The sequence below is a fragment of the Lagopus leucura genome, unplaced genomic scaffold, assembly GCF_019238085.1.
Source record: "Lagopus leucura isolate 7727_CA_CO unplaced genomic scaffold, USGS_WTPT01 Super-Scaffold_100026, whole genome shotgun sequence".
NCBI classification, from domain to species: domain Eukaryota; kingdom Metazoa; phylum Chordata; class Aves; order Galliformes; family Phasianidae; genus Lagopus; species Lagopus leucura.
In genome coordinates, this window is record NW_024962277.1 from 3,184,873 (window position 1) to 3,204,088 (window position 19,216).

Consider the following 19,216-nt stretch of genomic DNA (forward strand, 5'->3'; position numbering starts at 1 on the left):
CAGAGCTACAAAACGTCCCATTTGCAAAGGAAATTCAGTTCCCTCAGCGGCCCAGGAAAAGAGAAGATTTATGCTGTAAGTATGTAACTGACCTTAGCAACAAGGTGGGGTTGGTTTGTTTTGCTGGTTTGGTTTTTGGGGTTTGTGTTGTTGGTGTTTCTTTTTTTAATTATTTTTTGTTTTATTTTAGAGGATGGGTAGAAAGTTTCTATTATTGTGAGCCATAGAATTGAGATAATGCTTTTCTGTATAGGAATTGTGTGACTGCTGCAATAAATACTTCAGCTCAGAGTAAAAACTATTGCGTACTGATAAAGGCCACAGATTACAAACACTCCTATGAGGTGAGTTGTGGTAACAGAGGTTCCTGTTAGCTGCCAACACGGAGCGTGGTGAACATTTATCATACATGGTAACAGATACGACCCGGCTTAAACCTTCTTACAGTAATTTGGAAATCAGGGTTCTAACAACACTACAGTCTTGCTGTGTGTTTCTTCATTTCAAGAGATAGATGAAGAGACTTTGGAAGACTATGTTGGTCTGTATAAGAATGTAGAATACTTCACTAACCTTAAGATCAGAAATAAGGTAGAAATAGTAACAAAGGAAGTATCTCACTTTTCCATAATAAGAACCTGAAGGTGTATGAGATACATTGCCCAGATCAGCCAACAGTGACAGTATTAGAAGTCTCTTCACTTAACTGAACTTCAAACAAATCATATGGGCAAGTTTCCTTTGAGATCCAGTGTAAAAGATCTACATTCAACAGCCTGGAAAAACTGAAGGTTACAAAAGGTAGGGCTGTTTTCTTTAATCCTTCTGGGTGAACAATTGTTTAAAAAGCTTCAGAAGCATGTATCAAAATAGTATTTCCAGAAACAGGATCTGAATACCTCTGTGATGCACAGTGGGTGTCTCTTAACAATTTCTTCTCATCTCCTTCAGTAACTTACAGGAAGTTTATTTTTTACAAGGTGTCTCACTAGTGTCTCTGCAAGACCTTACATCCCCTGTTCCTTTCAAACCATGGGGGTTATAATAATACCACTATTTTCATCTCCACAGCAAGTACTTTAACACACCAAACTAGGCATGTTGTCCTCTGCCAGGCAAATGCTGCAACACCTACTGCCTGAGCGTTCAGTGACTGTCCTGTGATCTTATGATGAAAAACTGGACATAGAACATTTCATTATATCTTTGCAACTAGTTCTTAAGTCTAAGACTTCAATTTTTATTTCTTAGAAGAACAAAAATAGAAACAGCAAGTTCTTCTTATTCTAAGCCACAGTTCTAAGTCTCTCTAAGCCACTTACCTTTGATAAATTCATTTTTTCTTCTATTTTTCGTAGCTTAGCTTCTTCCTTCTGTTTGTCCAGCTCTTCAAGCCACTTCTTCTGTTGCTCATGCTTCAAAGCACTCAAAGGTCGCTCCTGTAGCACAACTTCCTGTAATAAGATATATGCTTGTCTATTACTTGTAGCCAAAATTCACTACATTGTCCAGCCACATAACAAAGACGTGTCAGGAAACTGTGCCTTCAGTTACTTCAGGCAGAATTAGGCTGTTCTCTTGCACAAGCAATGAATGTAAGCTTGTAACTTTACTAAGTGCTTGCCTGTTCCATAAAAATGCTTCAATTGTTACAAAGATGCTAAGTCATTCAACCTTATTCTAACTTGAACCATCAGCCTCTTGATCCAGACAACGTGAACAAAAATCCTTCTTCCTTATTGCTGTAGACACTTCTCAGCCTGTGTTTCAGGTAGATTCACCCCATGATCATTACATCATTAGCTGATTCAAGTAAATTCTACATAGCACCTTCTGTCTTCTCAATTATTAATGGATATCCATATAATATCAGAGACTCCAGTGACACTGAGAATTTTCAATGCTATCTGAGAAAAAACATTCTGTCACTGTCTTTTCAAACCCAATTTCTTAAGCTTTTTTGCACCAAAACTTTTTTTTTTTTTTCTTGTGGTTCTGTTTTTGATACGTTCCCACTTAATCTATTTCTTTAACATATGCCTAAAAGCTAAATAAAAATTCAGTTAACACCAAGTAGTGTTCTTCATTTCAGCCTTTAATTATACTCAAGTCTTTGAACTACCCATATTTTGATAGGCATTCAGACACAATGCTCTAGCTAGAGCACAATGATCTACTGAATTATTTTGGTCTAAAAGAACTACAGCAGTTATACATCTGTTATCAATAAATAAGGAAAAAAACAACAACCCGTAACTGCATGCAAGTTAAAATCTTACCCCTAAAACAAATGCTGCGCAACTGACAACTGGTGAGCTGAGAACAGTGTCCGCAAAGTGACCACTTATTGATTTATTTAGTTTTTTTGTTGCTTTTCTTTTTGTTTTGAATTAAATAGCCTTTAATGTATGCAAAACAAATAAACCAATTTTCTAGAAGCTGCTACCCATTAGAACCTCAGTCAACACCTGTAATTAAGCATGTCATATGCAGTAGTTTTTACTTATGTGCAAAACGAAACAAACTCTTATCGGGGAAGGGTGATAATTTTTTTTCTAGGAATACTGAATTATGCCAAAAGATGCCATTTATTTTTACAACTGACAGTGGATAAAAACCACCTGTTTGACAGCAGCCTCCTCAAAGTCATGTTTTATCTGACATGCCATTTTCACAGTTACACCTGACTACGTGAAAGGCAAGTTAAAATCAAAATGCTATGCTTAATATTATGTAAGCCATTAGGTATACTAGAGAGCTAATGAACAATGTAAATAATTATATATTTATTATTATATAACCACTTCATTATGCTTCAAATCATAATTGGAATAGATTCATACCTCATAGTAATCAACACGCAAGGAAAGGAAGAGGTTGGTAGTGATACTTCATATAACTGATAAAACTAAAATTGGAGCAAAAGCTAAGTTTGATATAGGGAGCTGCATCACATCATGCCATCAAAGAGCTTAAACTAACCACTGAAATCTGATTCTGCTTCCTGTTAACATTGGATCTGTACAGAAAAGAAAATCTTGTATGAATTAAGAGCTCAAGAGTTCTGTGACGGTGCTGTCAAAACTCTGTTTTTCAGTGTTTATAGATAGCCTTACCTTATCTGGGTCAGCTGTTTCCATTTTTTCTGTATGGTTTTTATCATTGCCAGATTTTGCCCCTAAATAAATCACATCTCCTTCCAAGGTTTCTTTCAGTTTCTTCTTCAGTGCTACCTGTTCATCTTCAGGAAAGGAAGTGTGGGAAAATGCACGAAACTTTAGTAAAAATTCCTAATACAGACATGTAGATGCATTTATTAAAATAAGATAGGCCTGTCATCCCTACAATTGTGATTGTCAAATGGACTACACGATAGTCACCACTGTGTGACCTACCAGTTCAAACGTGACTTTGCTCTTAAGATGATGGCCACTGAGCCTCTGTCCAGAGGTGTAGGGGTAACAGGGTAATCTGTCTGAGAAGACTACAAAACCCTGAAGGCTTAACAACTATCAATGAGAAACACAGCATATCAATTATCTCCACTTTGTTAAGATTAATGAGATTAGAATATGCTAATATTGCCAAACCAATGGACACTGCAAACATCAAACCCTGTAATCAGATCATCTACATACAAGTTGTAGAAACAACACTCCTGTATATCAATCATAAATAGCTTCATTTGTCATGGAGTCTTTAGCACTGTCTTAAACAGTTTTAACTTTCTACAGTGATTCCCTGTGGCTGGTGATGGGACAGGGCTGCAAACTGTTCCAAAGTCAAACTGCAATTTGTACTCAGTCATACCTGTAGACCAGGTGACACTTTTCCCTTAGAAGAAACAAAGTGATTTGTTAAGGACAATGGCCATCAAGGAGCGAAGGGGTGACCAAACCAACAGGAGCCAACAACTCCTACAGTATGAAGCATTAAAAAAAAAAAAAGCCCAAACAAAACAAAAACCCCACAGCCTTATTTGGGAAAATATTTCTTTTGTTTAGCAGTATTTTTTCAAGAAGTTATAGATTTTCTTTATATAGATTTTTTTTTTTTTTTTTTTTTTTTTTTTTTTTGAGGCTTAGGAATTGATCTGTTCTAGAGATTTACAGCAGATAACTTCCAAATCTGTAGCAATTGCACTGATATAAGTGAACTTACAGAAGCATAAGTAATGCAAAGTTTGTTGTCGTCTTTAGTGTCATAAACTCATAAAAATATAAGTGGTGTGTATGGTAAGTACCTAATTCCTTCTTCCACTGGCTCTTTCTTGATTCTAATAAGGCTTTCTCTCCTTCTCTTTCACCCAAGGTACTAAACATGTCAGCGGGTTTCCAGGACTCCTTTCTATAGGTGAGGGAGAGAAAAAAATTACTTGAAAATCTGTTGATTTTAAACATAACTTTTTGATTAGTATTTATATCAATTCTTACTGTGATTAAGAACTGCAATTCATTATTGGAGAAAATTTTCATGGACAATAACAGATTTACGTACATAACTTTCTCTCTTGGTTGTGGATATGACTCTTCTTTCCTGCTTGAATTAGAGTTAGGCTCATCTGGAACAGATGGAATTTCACAAGTGTTTTGGAGCAATGCTACAACGGTTTCCTCTGATGCCTCACTAGTGCCTGTAGTAGAATAAATGTACATGCCTAAATGTATACGTATTTGTACATTTATACATATATGCATATACACACACAAAAAGCAAACAAAACATCAGTGCCCACTAAACATTTTTCAATCCTTACTACTTAAGGAACAGAGGAGACTTGCAAACTCACAACTATTTAACAAACCTGTTTTCTGCCCTGCTTGTACAGCTGAGACATGCAAGTTACAACTTCAAAGATATTCTTAGAATGCTAGACTGACAGTAAAAACGCTTGCCAGGGAGCTCAGACATTTGTACCCTACTTACTTTCAATGTGCCATGATTGTGGTGACAGAGTCGACCTCTTCCATGGGTCCAAAAATAAGAGTAAGGATACAGGAAGATACATAATAGTTGTCATGTTTGTCAGCATAAAAACTGCAGAATGAACCCTACTCAGTAGTAGTATTACAGTTAAGCAGAAAGATGCATGAACATCTTGAGGTCAGAAGGAAATCTGAAGAGTGCTCTTGAGATACACAGCAATATCTGAACTCTTTGATCAACCAGAAAAGCCTGCATTTCTGAGGCTTTTTGAGTGTGCTGATGACAGTTATTTCCACAGAATCATGGAATCATTTGATTTGGACAGGCCTTTTAAAGGTCATCTAGTCCAACTCCCCTGCAATGCATAGGGACATCTACAGCTCAAGCAGGTTGCTCAGATTCTGGTTATGTTCTCAAAATTCTGATGTTAATGGTTCAGTGCCCTTCCACTATTTTTTTTTCCCCCAATTTTAGTATGAAACGTTGACAAGAGTTGCTTGCTTTTTTACTCTGCAAAGTACTAGAATATTATCAAACCATTTCTAGTTCTTACTGTTAAAATTAACAGCTGCTTGGTTCCTAACACAGGCAATTTCACATCTGTAATAGCAAGCAGTGGTGTTGAGACCATTAGAGAGTAGTATCTCTGTCTGCAAATAAACATAAATTATGAATTCAACTCAAAATTAAGCCTCATGTTTTGCTTTGTTTCCATGAAACTAACATCAGTTAACTGTATGAAAACTTCACTGCACTGTATCTTACCTATTTCCTCTTGCTTTTCACTGGGAGTCTCAGAGATGTGCCTAGTTTCTCCTTTTACAATCATCAAAATCTGCTGAAGCTGTTCTTGTGTTAAACACACCAAACTTCTTAGGTCTTCAGCTGATATATGTGCATTTTGAGCTTCGTGTTTACTTTCTCGAACATTAAGATTCTCAGAATCAGGTTTCCTATTTGTGGTGTCTCTTTGGAAAATCAAAGAGTGATCTTTAGTTGTAGCTTCACGTGAGGAAGGTTTAGTTACTTGCACTCTTTCACCTTTTGACACTGATAAGCTCGATCCACTCCTTGATTTTGCTAAGTTTTCCTGATTGATGCAAGCATTTCGTGTTGACCTCAGCATATGCTCAGTATGCCTTATTCTCAAAGTCTGTTTAGACCCTTTGGCTTTATTTCCCATCTGTTAAAAAAAAAAAAAAAGAAAAAGAAAAAATTCAGTATATATTACATTAAGGAGAGAAATTCTCGTAAGTAACAAACAAAAACAGGACTATGAGCAGCAGGTAACAGTGTTTCGTTTCTTCTTCCTTCCATCAATACAATCTAACTCCATAAGAAAACAGTAACGTATCTTCACCAGCACTAGACATCACAGAATGGCCCTGGTTGAATCATGAATCTCCAACCCCCCTGCCACAGGCTGGGCCACCAACCTCCACATTTACTACTAGACCAGGGTGCCCAGGGCTCCATCCAATCTGGCTTTGAACTCCTCCAGGGACAGGGCAACCACAACCTCTCTGGGCAGCCTGTTCCAGCACCTCACCACTCTCACAGTAAAGAACTTCCCCTTGACATCCAACCTAAATCTTCCCTCCTTCTTCCTTCCCTCCCTCCAACTTAAAATCATTTTCCCTTGTCCTGAAATACCTTAAGGGAAAACACAACGCCTAAATCTGAATATTTAGAAGACACAAAAATAATTTTATATAGCATAACATTTAAAAGAAGTCATAAACATTCTTATTTTCTTTGGCATTTCTGAAGTATGGCTTCAAGTGTGGTTCATCATACAGTCACTAATATTTCAGTCTTGATTTTTTCCATTCTGTAACAGTTACTCTTTCCAGGGTCTTTGTTGTACATTTGTCACTATCTCACAGATACTGAAACTTTCATCTACTTTGTCCCTCCAGCTCACTGCATTCCAGTTTACTCAGACAGGCACAGCCCATGTGATTATATGGACAGTAAAACACATTTCAGACAAATTTTACCAGCATCCCTTTAAGATCTCTGAAAGTTCCAACTGAGATGATTTCCTACACTGTTGTAACTTTCTGGGGAACTAAACAAAACCACTTTGTGATGGCAGAAGTTGTCACCGAACTTTTAATTCAAACTTGTTGAATATTTTACTGAATTTTTTGAAGTTCAGATTGGATATTAGGAGCAGGTTGTTCACCAGGGAGTGGCCAGGTACTGGAAGCTTCTCAGGGCAGTGGTCACAGCCCCAAGTCTGCAGACATCCAAGAAACATTTGGACAATGCTCTTAGATACTGACCTTGGTTTTTAGGTAGTCCTGTGTGGAGCTAGGAGTTGGACTCAATGATCCTTATGGGTCCCTATCAACAGAGGATACTCTGTGATTCTTTTTCATAGCTATAATGAACCTGAGAAATACCCCTTTTTTTTTTTTTTCATAAACATGACTGATTACAAATATTGAGACATTTCAAATGCGTTCTCAAAATTATCTGCCAACAAACTGAATGGTATAATGTGTGCTCTAAATAAAATGTAGTTCTTTTCACTTACCTTCATTGCAGGCTTTGCTTTATCTTTTGGGAAGCAAACACAAACATATGAGAACAGTATTTAATAGCAACTTCTTCCTGAAAAATAAATCTTAAGAAACTCATGAGCTATTATAGTTATCAGACATCTTGTAAGGAAGGGGGAAGTACCTTCCTGTAAATCTACCCAGTATATGTGTATGTTTTTCTTTTGGTATAAAAAATTCAAATATATGTTGGAACACAAATAAAAAGCTACCTAGCTATATTTGAGACACCTATTCCCAGTTGTACAGAAAAGTACCATGCCTTCTTTGCACTACCTATTAGACACCAGAAATGCTAACAGTTCTGACTGTCTGCAAAACACCTTATTAATAATATTTTACAATTCAGATGAAAGTATTAAAATTTGAGAGTATGCTAAGTTGTCACTCTTAAAGGCAGGCGTTAAATCCTGGCTCAGTGAGTGGCAATGATATGTGCTATGAATAGGGCCAGTGAACATTCCAACAAATGATGCCAGCTACATCTGAACTAAGTGAAAGCACTTTCAGAGCACTGCCATTCCAGAGGTGTTGTGAGGCTTTGTCTCCAGTGGTCTGCCATTTCTTCTTGACTCAAAGCATTCCGTAATATCTCACTGGTCAGCCCTCTGTTAAATGCAAAAAATTGCAGCCTCACCACGGCTGACAAAGGGGACAATGAGTTCCCTGCCCTGCTGGCTGCACCACAGCTGATGCAAGCCAGGGTGCCATAGGCCTCTGTAGAACAATTAGGGAAAGTGGTTCTGTGCTTGTACATAAACACGCCTCATAAATAAAAAACTAGAGTTCAGACAGGCTCATCATTAAGCTTTAATGAGATGGTCTTTTCTAGTGTGGCAGCACTGAGATCTGGTCTAAATAAACTGCTTAGTGAAAATGATAAACCTCAGCCACCAGCTACTGAAGTACTGTAAATATCTAAGTGTGAAATAATACAGTTCTGTGTAAATCAAGCACGGAGCTACTGGGCTTCTTTTTCCCTGGCAATAAGATGTACTAAATTGCAGAAATTCTCGCATTACATCAGTCGGAGCTTGAAAGGTTACTTCAGGTAAATAATCAAAAAATACCAGAAGCGGCTAAAATCAGCCTCGGCTTCCCGTCCAGCACTTCAGTTTCAAGCTTCAGCCCATCTCTGCAAAATGGGAGAAAGAAAGAGACTGGAACCGTGCAGAGAAGAGGCAGCGGTGCGATCCGTGCACTTCAACAACCCGCACTTCATGCTAACGCCGCACGCGCTCCCCCGACGCCGCCCGCAGCGCTGCGGTCACCTCACGCTCCTCCGGCCCTTTCCCGCCCCCACTCCAGACGGGCTCCACGCCCCCCCCGGCACCAGCGGGCCTCGAGGCGCCGAGCTAAGGCGGGGGGGGGACTGGGTCCCGCCCCGCACAGAGCGGCGCTCCCGGCCGCCGGGTCCCTCCCTCCTTACCCCAGGTTCATGGCCCGACCGAGCCGCCGACGGAGCCCGAGAGGCCGCCGGGCTCGCGCTGTGTGTACAGCGGTTGCCGGCCCCGCACAAGGAGTCGGGAGGCGATAGGCTTCCGCCGGGCCCCGCTTCGCCAACGGGCTGCCAGCACACTGCGGGGCCGGGCCGAGCGGCGCCTTGTGGGGGATGGAGTCTGCGGCGGGGAGCGGCTGGGGAGGGAGAGAGAGAGAGAGAGAGGCAGAGCTTGCTGTCTGCTTGTGTACTGCTGTAGCATAGCAATTTCTGAAGCGTTCCACATTGCAACTTACTATTTTATTTTATTACTAGCCCTCTTTTTCTTTCTTTCTTCCGGACAATAGAGTCAACATTCATGTTCCTAACCCTCCAGTGAAAATCTTTTAATCTTTTTTTTTGGGGGGGCAAAAGAATTGCCTCCTGATTTCAGCTCGAGACAGCAGGTGGCAATATAGTTTCAAACATATCTGCAGAAGTTTAACTGCCCTAAAGAAACCATCTTACCAAGGGTTCAAAACGGCTTTTATTTTTGCTCCTGAAACAATGAGTTTCGATCTGCTAAGATTTTTATCATATTTTATAAATTAAGTATTAGTGGTTTGCTAGACAAGCGTGAAAACAAATTCTTTCTAAAAGTATGCAGTTCACACCTCCGTACATAGTTATCAAATGCTGCCATTTGAAGCTGTAACTAAAACTAGTTCTTAAATGACGTAGCTACAAATCTACTCTAAACCCAGCTCTTCAGATCCCCTTAGTGGCAGTGTTATGGTGCAGGGAAATGCTTTGAAAGTAAAAAACATCTCCTCTAAGTTCTGTATTTAATGCTGACTGTGAGAGAATGTACACAAACTGCTACAAAGAATTCATACAGTACAGTAGATGAATGTAACACAGCAGTGTGAATACTGACTACTGCATAGCTGCAGTTCTGGTAGCTGCAGAAGACAGTAAATATGAGCGACTTTTGTTTAGGATATATCACTTTTACAGTAAATATACAAAGTCCAGAGTTAATAATATACTAACCTTCAGCAAAAAGCTCATTTACTTATTTTTGTTGACATTACCAAAAAGTGAAACAGAGAAACAGAAGCTGGAACAAAGTCACTTTTGAACCCTGCCTGAGTTCATCCCACTTTCCCAATTACTCTGATGGCATGCTAAAATATTCCTGGTTTTCAGAACTCTTGCCTTCATACATGGGTTCATCTGCATTACTTTTATTGATGGAGATTTTTATTTTTTCTGATACACATGGAGAAATCAAAACTCTTTGAAACCATTTTCTTGCCTGAATATATGTTTGTATGTATATTGCACAAAAAATAATAAACCTTGGTTAGTCTAAATGAAGAAACTTATCATCCATTTACTAGCTTAAAAGGAAAAATACCATGGATATGGTTGTATTTTAGGGGAAATAAATTTACCCAATGGCCTCTTGAATCACCAAAACTATATCCCTGACATCCCTTGTGTTTACATTTTGCCCTTGGATACACATTTCATTAACAAATGTGTCTATGTGCACCATGAGACAAAAACTGTGTTCTAATTTTTTTTCCTTATTTCATGGAACTTGAGCACATACACTGTTCTGTAATACTCAAATGGAAAAAAAAAAAAAAAGTAAAACAGTATGATTTACTTTTGTATTTTTTTATTGATCCTTATCTGCAAAATTGCATGACTATTAGAATCAATCATACTGGGCATGATAGAAATTGATGTGAAATATTTGAAGAATAAATAATGTTTCCTATTACCACTTGTCCCAGAACATTATTTATGGTGCATATGTTTTTGGAAAGGAGAATGTGGGAGATAATATAGTTTGTATAATTCAAGGACTGTTGGGATGCTTGTGGGAAAAGAGTTACCAGCCTCTTTCATATCTGATAAATTAATCACCAGCATTCCCAACTTCTTGACTCATTCAGGAGGTTTGAATAAAAATGTTCTTGGGCTAAATGTGTCTTTCTGAAGGACAAAACACTACACAAAGTACTTCAATCACATGTTGATTAAACTTTCTAATAGCCTGTATAAGCAAGGTAAGAGGATGAGGTTTCAGTGGGAGGTAGGTGTTGTGGAAATCCCATCAAGTGTCTGTCTTGATCCTTACACATAAATACCATTAATATCTGGTCTTAAGTGACCCAGAGGTTTTTCAGTCACTTACAAACTCAGGAAAACCCCACTCTCATTTTCTAGGTGGATAAATGGGTTGGAACAATGATTAAATTCAGCATCATTAGTGCTAGGTTTTGGAAAATAGAAAAATGAAGTGTTGGCCTTGGATTAGGATAGTAAATGCAGTTACAGTACAAATAAAGATGAGATGGTGCTCCAAGAATTCATTTCATTAGAACTTGCATATAGAATGCTGCCACATTTGTATTTGGCATTGTTAGTGCATGGGAGAAGACTTTTTAAATAGTAAAATATACTACAATGTGGATTGAATCCACTAACCTGTGGGTTTTTTTGTTTTTTTTTTTTTTACTTTGGGGAGAAGGGAGTCTCAAAACTTCTCAGAATGTGAACTGTGACATTCATAGAGAGCAAGCATGTCCTTTTACTCTACAGTGACCAATAGAGATTGTAATCCTTTTTCTTAATACTTATATGTAGTTTCTCTGGGATAGTCAGCTGTTGCTGATTCAGGAAATTAGAAATGTTCTTAAGGCATTTTAAATATTCATCATTACATCTAGCAATTTGAATTCTATTCTGTGATTCTGTGAACTATTTAAAAGCTGTATGCACATGTGAGCGAACAGCAAATCCCTGTCAAGTTCTTTACAGCCCAGCATTAAAACTAAGATCACTGCTGAAGAACAGCATCCCTCAAGGCATAATGTCTCACTTGCTACTGGACAGGTCTGAGTTCATGCTGAGTTTTCAGGTCATTAGAATTTAAGTGGAAAATAGCAACAGTTTTGATTTCAATTCCAGTGAAGTTTAGGGAACACAAATGCTCATTTCTAGACTTCTTCTCTTAACTGATTCCTGCAAAGCCAAAAAAGATAAAGAGTAACTATCAATTTTCTGCAATCAAATGCCAGATGGTGTTAATCTTTAGCTAGCACACTTGACAATTAATGATGTGAATGTATGAACTGCATGCTGAATAAACTGGTTGCTGAAATCAAAGAAAATATTTCTTTCAAGAAAATCTGTTACTTTCTGGTACAGCAACTGATAGCAGGACTGCATGTTCTGATTGTAAAACAGTGTCCTAACAGGAGTGTGCATCACTGCCATAAATTAATTGTTGATACCTAATATAATCGGCTTAGCATGTACAAAGAACTAACAAGTTTTACAATGGAATATTTCTAAAAATTGTTCCTATGTAGCAGAGGAATACAATTCCCAAAACCTGCACCACACCTTTATTGTCATTCTCACCATACTTCTTTATGTGGGGTGTTACACATCTTCTGTTCACATTTATGTATTTAAATGATAGTTACATTTTAAATGGTCTTTGTAGGCATTGCCTTCTTATAAGTTATCTTGGAATGAGTACGATCTTGAAGAAATTTATACACACAGTGTAGGCCACCAGGAAGCATATTAAGAATGTAAGGAAACTATGTTTTTATTCGACATGTGTAACTAAAAAACACTGAAGTGGGCAGACAGAGTCAGGAGCAAACCAACTGAATTTATACAAGCCTCAGTCTGCAGTAATCTTTACCTTTTATAACCTTCAATTCCATCAATTTGATTGGGTAGTGGCAAAATTCGCTGGTAGCAAAAAAGCTGTTCCTCCAGTTTCAGAACACAAACAACAGAACAACAGTGAACCTTACTTTTCTACTGAAACAGACTCTTAAGTTATGTTTCTGGTCTTTACAGCATTTGCCTGAAGTATTTGTCAAGCATTCACTGTTTTCAGGTACTTCATGGACAACTATGAATATTTAACTTTGCATGCATAATTGTAGGTATTGTTAAGAGATTGCATTTTTAACTGAACAACAGCCTCTCTAGGGGAAAAAAAAAAACCAATATTTTTTGAAGTGAATGTTCATAAAGCTAACTGTTCTTGATACTTATTGTCAGTAAAGGACACGTTCTTCAAAACTGTACATCACTTACACAAGATTCTTATCACAGCCCTATTTCCTCATATGGCAATCTTAACTGAAAAAAATTCAGGTCCATTGCAAACTTTATTTCAATGTTTATATGACTAAAAAGGACCCATGTGTACTGTTACACTTATCAAAGAATTGGGATAAAGTGTAGAAACAGAAAATGTTGTGTAAGAAGGCAAAAGAATATTAAAAAAAAAAAAGAAAGAAAGAAAAAAGAATAATTATACCAGAGAAGCTGCTGCTTTTACCAGATTTTCTTTCTAAATTCATAGTAGCAAAGAAACAAAAACTCAGAGTATTCTGCTGTAACACATTGATTGTCAAAACACAAAAAAGAGATGAGTCCTGTTTCTCAGAGGTATATTTCTCATCAGCTCTCTGGAAAGACTAAAACTTGCATCAAAACAGCAGGATTTTCTAATAGCGTTAGAATGTTAGTACATAAGGTTAATATGTAGCATCAGGTCTGGATATTTTATAGAGTAAAACCATTAATAATCAGTATATTAAGTGAGGGCCAGTCTTTCTTCTGAAACTATGTCATCTTATTTCCTAAAAGTATGTTTTGATATGGCTTATAATAAAACAGCGTAAAAGCAAAGATTACTACTTAACATTTCATGCTTGTCAGGAAAGCATTTCCTGCAAAACACTTACAAATGAGCCCCTTCTCAACTCTTGACTGAAATGCATTAAGCAGAAATCTGACAACTGCTCAGCACAATTTGCAAGCTGCAGAGAATTTAAAATAGTCTTCCATGTCTAGGCTGAAATTCACTTAGAAAAGGAAGGTTCTAAGGAAGGTTCTAATTTCTTTGATTCTTTGTACTGTATGAGCCCATGTTGTGTTTAATTAAGATATGGGAAGCATCACTGTATTTTCCCTTGATGGCTAAGAAATTTTGCTCCAGGTGTAACATATTTGCAGTTAATTAGTCTGATTTTTTGTTTTTCTTCTCTCTTCCTTTCTTGCCCCTTGTAAAAATCCAATAGGCTGTCAAATCTTTTTTTGAATATTTTTCTTGAAGAAGCCTTCTCTTGTATGGATATCATTACCTTAGCATGGATGTGTTCATCAACTTCATTCAAGGTAACTGACTCATGAACTGATTAGGTTTTACTACTTATGTCATGTGTATTACAATTAATCTCATGGCAGGTATAAAATTAATATCTGATATGAGGACAACAGAAAATATCCCCCAAAGAAATTGATCAACGTGTATTTGAACGGACAGAAATGAAATCTAAGTTAAAAAACAGACAAAACCTTAGCAAGAAATAGCAGGAAAAAAACCAAACAAATAATTGAAACAGTGGTGCTATTTATTTGTATTTGTTATTAACAATGAATGATTTTTGTAAACTAAGGTAAAACAGTAAATCTAACACTAGTAAATTTATATTATATTTATTATATTTATATTATATTGTAAAAATTCAAAATGTCATCTTCAACTCACAGTGAAGCAGCAAAAAAAAAACAAAAACAAAAACAAACCCAAAAGAAACCGGTAGAGAAAAAAGGAAGAAAGTAAAATGTTCAGCTGTACCCAAAATTGAAACAATCAAACTTAAAACAGCTGCTTAAATACAAAAGAAAATGACAGATTTATCTAGTAATTATATTTTTTTCACTTTCTATTATATTGTTCGTCTTCTCAGGATGAGATTTAATTCACTCAGAATCTTAACCATTCTGATTTCTAGGGACTGTTCAGGGACTTTTCAGAAAAATCCTTGAAGGAAAGAAAAAGCATGTGTGCATGTTGTAATGGATCATATCTGAAAAGTGAAAGGTATGTTTCAAGCTCCTGGGGCTGCTTTTGTTCAGTATTTAAACAGATCTTCAGGGATTTTAGAATAAACTTAATACTGGATTGCATAGCTTCCTTAGCTTGGGAGTGGAAGGAAGGTGCAAGGTGCTTATTTTTTTCCCAGAAATAAGCAGAGCTCTGTAGTATCAGAAAAATAATCAATGAAACAGTAATGTATACAACAAATCCTGAGTAACAGCATTATTAGAAACTGCATTTCTTTGAGAAATCAGCTCTGAGATGATTTTTTACCTTAAAATGAAATTAAAGTATAAACAACAGAGGAGACGGTCATCATTTGTTGTGCTTTAATATAAATATATTCATTTATGGAGTTGGATGGCCTGTATATCTATTTAATTTACACTAAGATGTGTTAGTAAAGGAGACTATGCCTTCTTTTGTGACATGACGTTATTACAATATGACAGCATGTTACAAACTCGTTTTATCTTCAAAACTGTTCGGGTCTTGTACATTTTTTCCAGTTGTTACTGACTGGGAGGTGGGAGGTGTTGTGGCTGCACATGTGGAAGTTAATAAATGAAAATGTTACAATTCATTGTAACGTGGCTTAGAAACACATAATACACCACTGTGTTATATTGGGAGTGTGTGGTCTATTACTGTGCATTTGGAATTTTTTTAAGATGAATAATCTAAATCACAGTGCTTTTGTGTGAAGAGAGAAGAGAAGCACATTCCCTGGCCAGAAGCAGGTATGAAAAAGCAGAGTATGCTGCATCTTTACAACCGTTTCCAAGATGCTGTTGTATTTTTGCTAATCTGATTAGGAAAATCTGAGTAGATCAACAGACCGATATAAATGTATTTGAGCTGAAAGATAAGGGAGTAGGATTTTCTAAGAAATTCCCTCATCTGCCCTTTTCTTTCCACGCTGTAACAATGCCATTTTCTTTAGGTATTTCCATATTCTCTTGTCCTTCCCTTCATTTATATTTTGTGCCTTCCCAAAATTGCAGCATATTTTCTTCTCCTTCGCCCTTGAACTGTACCTGATTGGATTCATGCTTATATTTAAGGGAAAGTTATGCACTGTTTGCAAATTTTAGTTCTGTGCTACCTAGTGCAAGGAGAATATGAAGGAAAAGACTTAAAATGGCTAGCAGCAAAATGGAAGAAGATTAAACAAAGAAGAAAATAATGGGCTATGCTGATGCAATGCTTTCTCTCACCTTTGATATAAGTCTCTCCTTTTGTCAAGTTGTCAGAGCAGAGAGAATCATAAGTTGCTTGTTTAGGTTGAACTTGGTTATATTTAAAAATAATTTCAACAGATCTCAACAACTGCTGCTTTCTTCATTGCCATTTTCATATGGGCTTTAGAATTTCTAAAGATGCAAATTCATTTTGAAGTAATCCTTATTGCCTCTGTGAAGAGTGTTTATTATATTTGGCAATAGTTGTTTTGGAAAAAATTGGGAAACTAGCCTGAATCTCCTGAATGGTTTATGATTCAATCCTACTTCATGAGTGAGCATTGCCAGCTGCTTTGTTTCCAGTTGCTACCATGAGAGTTTTAGATATATGGGTGTCTGTATAAATATACCCACTCATATTAAATATACACATATGAGATTGTGTAGTATATGTATGCAAAAGCATATGTAAGTTTGCATGGTATTTATTTCTAGTTGATTCTGAAAGCTTCATTCTGTTGAATTAGATAAGCTTGAATAGAGACACATTAGGGCACTAGTAATTCTGGATATTTCGTTTGAACAGGCAAAGGAGCTTTATTAAGAAAAGGAGATAAAAATGTTGTGCCACAGCTTTCAGAAATGTTTGGTGCTTCAAAGGAAAATACACTTATCTGGCTATTACAAGATGAGACTGAACTTGTGATGACAAGCATGACAATAAATCACCATGTTGCTTGCTTGCTGTGGCTCAGATCAGTGTAGTCTTCTTTCTGCAACACTTTTTCTATGCTACTGCAATGCAAATGTATATCTGAGAGTTTTGTTATATTATATTCTGGAAGACATGAAATCTGCCGGAAGTTATTCCAGTGTCTATGAGAAATTGCTTCATACTTGTGCAAGTCTTTAAGGGTTATAAAAAATTGTCACTTTCTGAAAGCATGTTCTACAATATTATCATTCCTAATGTTTTCAAATGTGTATGCTTTTACAATAAGAGTGAATTAAAGAGCATACATTATTAAATCACTGTAGTAAGAATGAGCCAAATTCTGCCACTCCTATTCACACTAGAAAGAAAGTAACTTGATTTTAGTGGAATTTTCAGAGCAGTGGAAGTTTCTAAGGAGTATCAGTAAAACTGCAAAGGAAAAGGCTGCAACACCAACACGGTGATAACCATGCTGGTTTTTATCAGTAACTGAAAATATTATTGCCGAATTTTTTGTGATTATTCTGAGTGATGTGTATGTGCTTTTTTTCTCTGATGTCGGGATTTAAAATACAGAGCTAGATAGATGGTGTATTACTATTGCACTGCCAGAAATGCCCACAGAGACTGTCCAAAGATAGTCTGTGAAACGGCCATATGGCCAGGAGCTGAAACATATTAATTGCTGTCCCAGAATAATATGGGTGTAATACCTCTTCCCTCTGTACTTTGGTTTTCCATTTGCAGAATAGTGCAATGTTACTAAAACATTTAATTGAATTTTTCTTCAAATATGTTAGATTGTGTTCTAAGTGGCATCTCACTTTCACAGCATATATGTTGCTCTTTTTCCAGTTACATAGAAAAATGCAGTCTCAACTCATCTATGGTTTTACACAATGTGACTTTTAGAAAGTTGGAAGAAGAGTTGTTCATTTCATTTTATTGAATTAGATAAATATTTCTGTTCATTCTCGGGGAAGCCAAAAATACTGAAAATAATGATGTGAGAAAGGTTCCATGGTTATTTGTGTATACAGCATATATTTCATAAATTAGTTTACTAATTGGCATCTTGGAAAGGTGATCTCTATTATGCATGTAGTATTGATAGCTACATATAGAGGGAATTAACACCTAGTATAGTTTTCAATTCCATTTCTTCTTTCCTAAAAAAGGGAGTTACTTACATTTTTCCTCACTATTGTGTTTTCTTCTTCTATGCTAAAAAAATTAACAACTTTTAAAGCCACTTGAAAGGTGGGAGTGATCATAAAATGCTTATACATTTTAATCTTGATTTGGTGAATAAGAAAATCATATCCATGACTCGTAGAACTGGTTGACATGAGTGATAATTAAAAAAGAGAAAAATAGGGACAATAGGAAAGTTTGCTGTCTAGAAGACAGAAGCTGCTGAGCAGAAAATCAGCCACTCATTTATGAGAGTTCCGAGCTCAAAAAATATTGTATTGAATAGTTTTATAGAAATTCAGCTATTTTCCTTCATATAATGAGTACAATATGGATTCTGGAAATGAGGCTTTCTACTTCCTCCTTCCATCTGTGTTCTACATCCATCTGTCATATTTATCCTTATTTAGATTGAAAATGTTCTGGATTTGTGGCAGTGTTTGTTTAGAAATGAACCAACCAATAGGGTGAATGCAACAGAAGCTGTGAGTCCTACTGATACAATCACTTGGCAATAGGAACCCTGCTATAGGTAGGAGCTCTGCTACGGGCCATTTTTGTTATTGGAGTCGCTAAATTCTGACATATGCTCATCACATTGTGGGTAAAGAAAAAACATGATTGCAGTCTACTGCTCTTAGGATGCAGCACTTCTGAATAATAATGGATCATCCAAAGGATGGCTTGGAACTGGCATCTGAACGAACAGACTGGCAGTATTGCCTAAAATGCAAGCCTTAAGCTTATCAATAAAGTTGTTTTTTTTTTTTTCTCAGATGATGAAACCAAATGCCTATTTGTTGCTTGATGTACTAGATCTATAGTTTTTGCCGAGTCTTTAATTAATGACAGTTGTATAATACAGAAGGAAGAAAAAAAGTGGAAATGATTTAAAAGTTCCCATTTGAAATTTTTTATTCAGTACCATCTTGAATATTATCACAGATATCAGGTAAGAACAATGGTTTTACTTCTGTGAGAGAGGACTTTTTCTCCGCATATTTAAGAATATTTTACTATAATTACTCATTGATCTTTAGATTTAACACTGTTGTTTTAGAGTGCACTGTTAACTTACCCTATTAACTGTATGACAACACTTCCTAGATTGTAAATGTTCCTTTTTCCTTGAGAGATATATTTAATATAAACAATAATTTGGATATATTCTCACATGAATTGTGACTCATGAACAGGTTGGAAAGGAAAACAGGCAGTTTCAAAATAGCTCAGAAATGTCTTTATTGGATTTGTGAAAATACTACGATTATACCAGTAGAGTAG

The 19,216-nt window shown here is 36.5% G+C and overlaps 1 protein-coding gene across 1 annotated transcript in view; it reads right to left on the reverse strand.

Annotated features, from left to right (window-relative positions):
• Nucleotides 1-9,008, reverse strand: part of CCDC66 (coiled-coil domain containing 66) — a 20,162-nt gene extending 11,154 nt beyond the window's left edge. Inside the window, exons 1-8 of the mRNA XM_042880449.1 lie at nt 8,923-9,008; nt 8,564-8,628; nt 7,469-7,491; nt 5,692-6,109; nt 4,498-4,633; nt 4,244-4,347; nt 3,117-3,241; nt 1,323-1,454 (exon numbers count right to left, since the gene is read on the reverse strand). Of these exons, the coding sequence (XP_042736383.1) occupies nt 1,323-1,454; nt 3,117-3,241; nt 4,244-4,347; nt 4,498-4,633; nt 5,692-6,109; nt 7,469-7,491; nt 8,564-8,628; nt 8,923-8,933 (1,014 nt within the window). The 5' untranslated portion in view covers nt 8,934-9,008. The remainder of the gene's footprint in view (nt 1-1,322; nt 1,455-3,116; nt 3,242-4,243; nt 4,348-4,497; nt 4,634-5,691; nt 6,110-7,468; nt 7,492-8,563; nt 8,629-8,922) is intronic.
• Between the last annotated feature and the right edge of the window lie 10,208 nt (nt 9,009-19,216).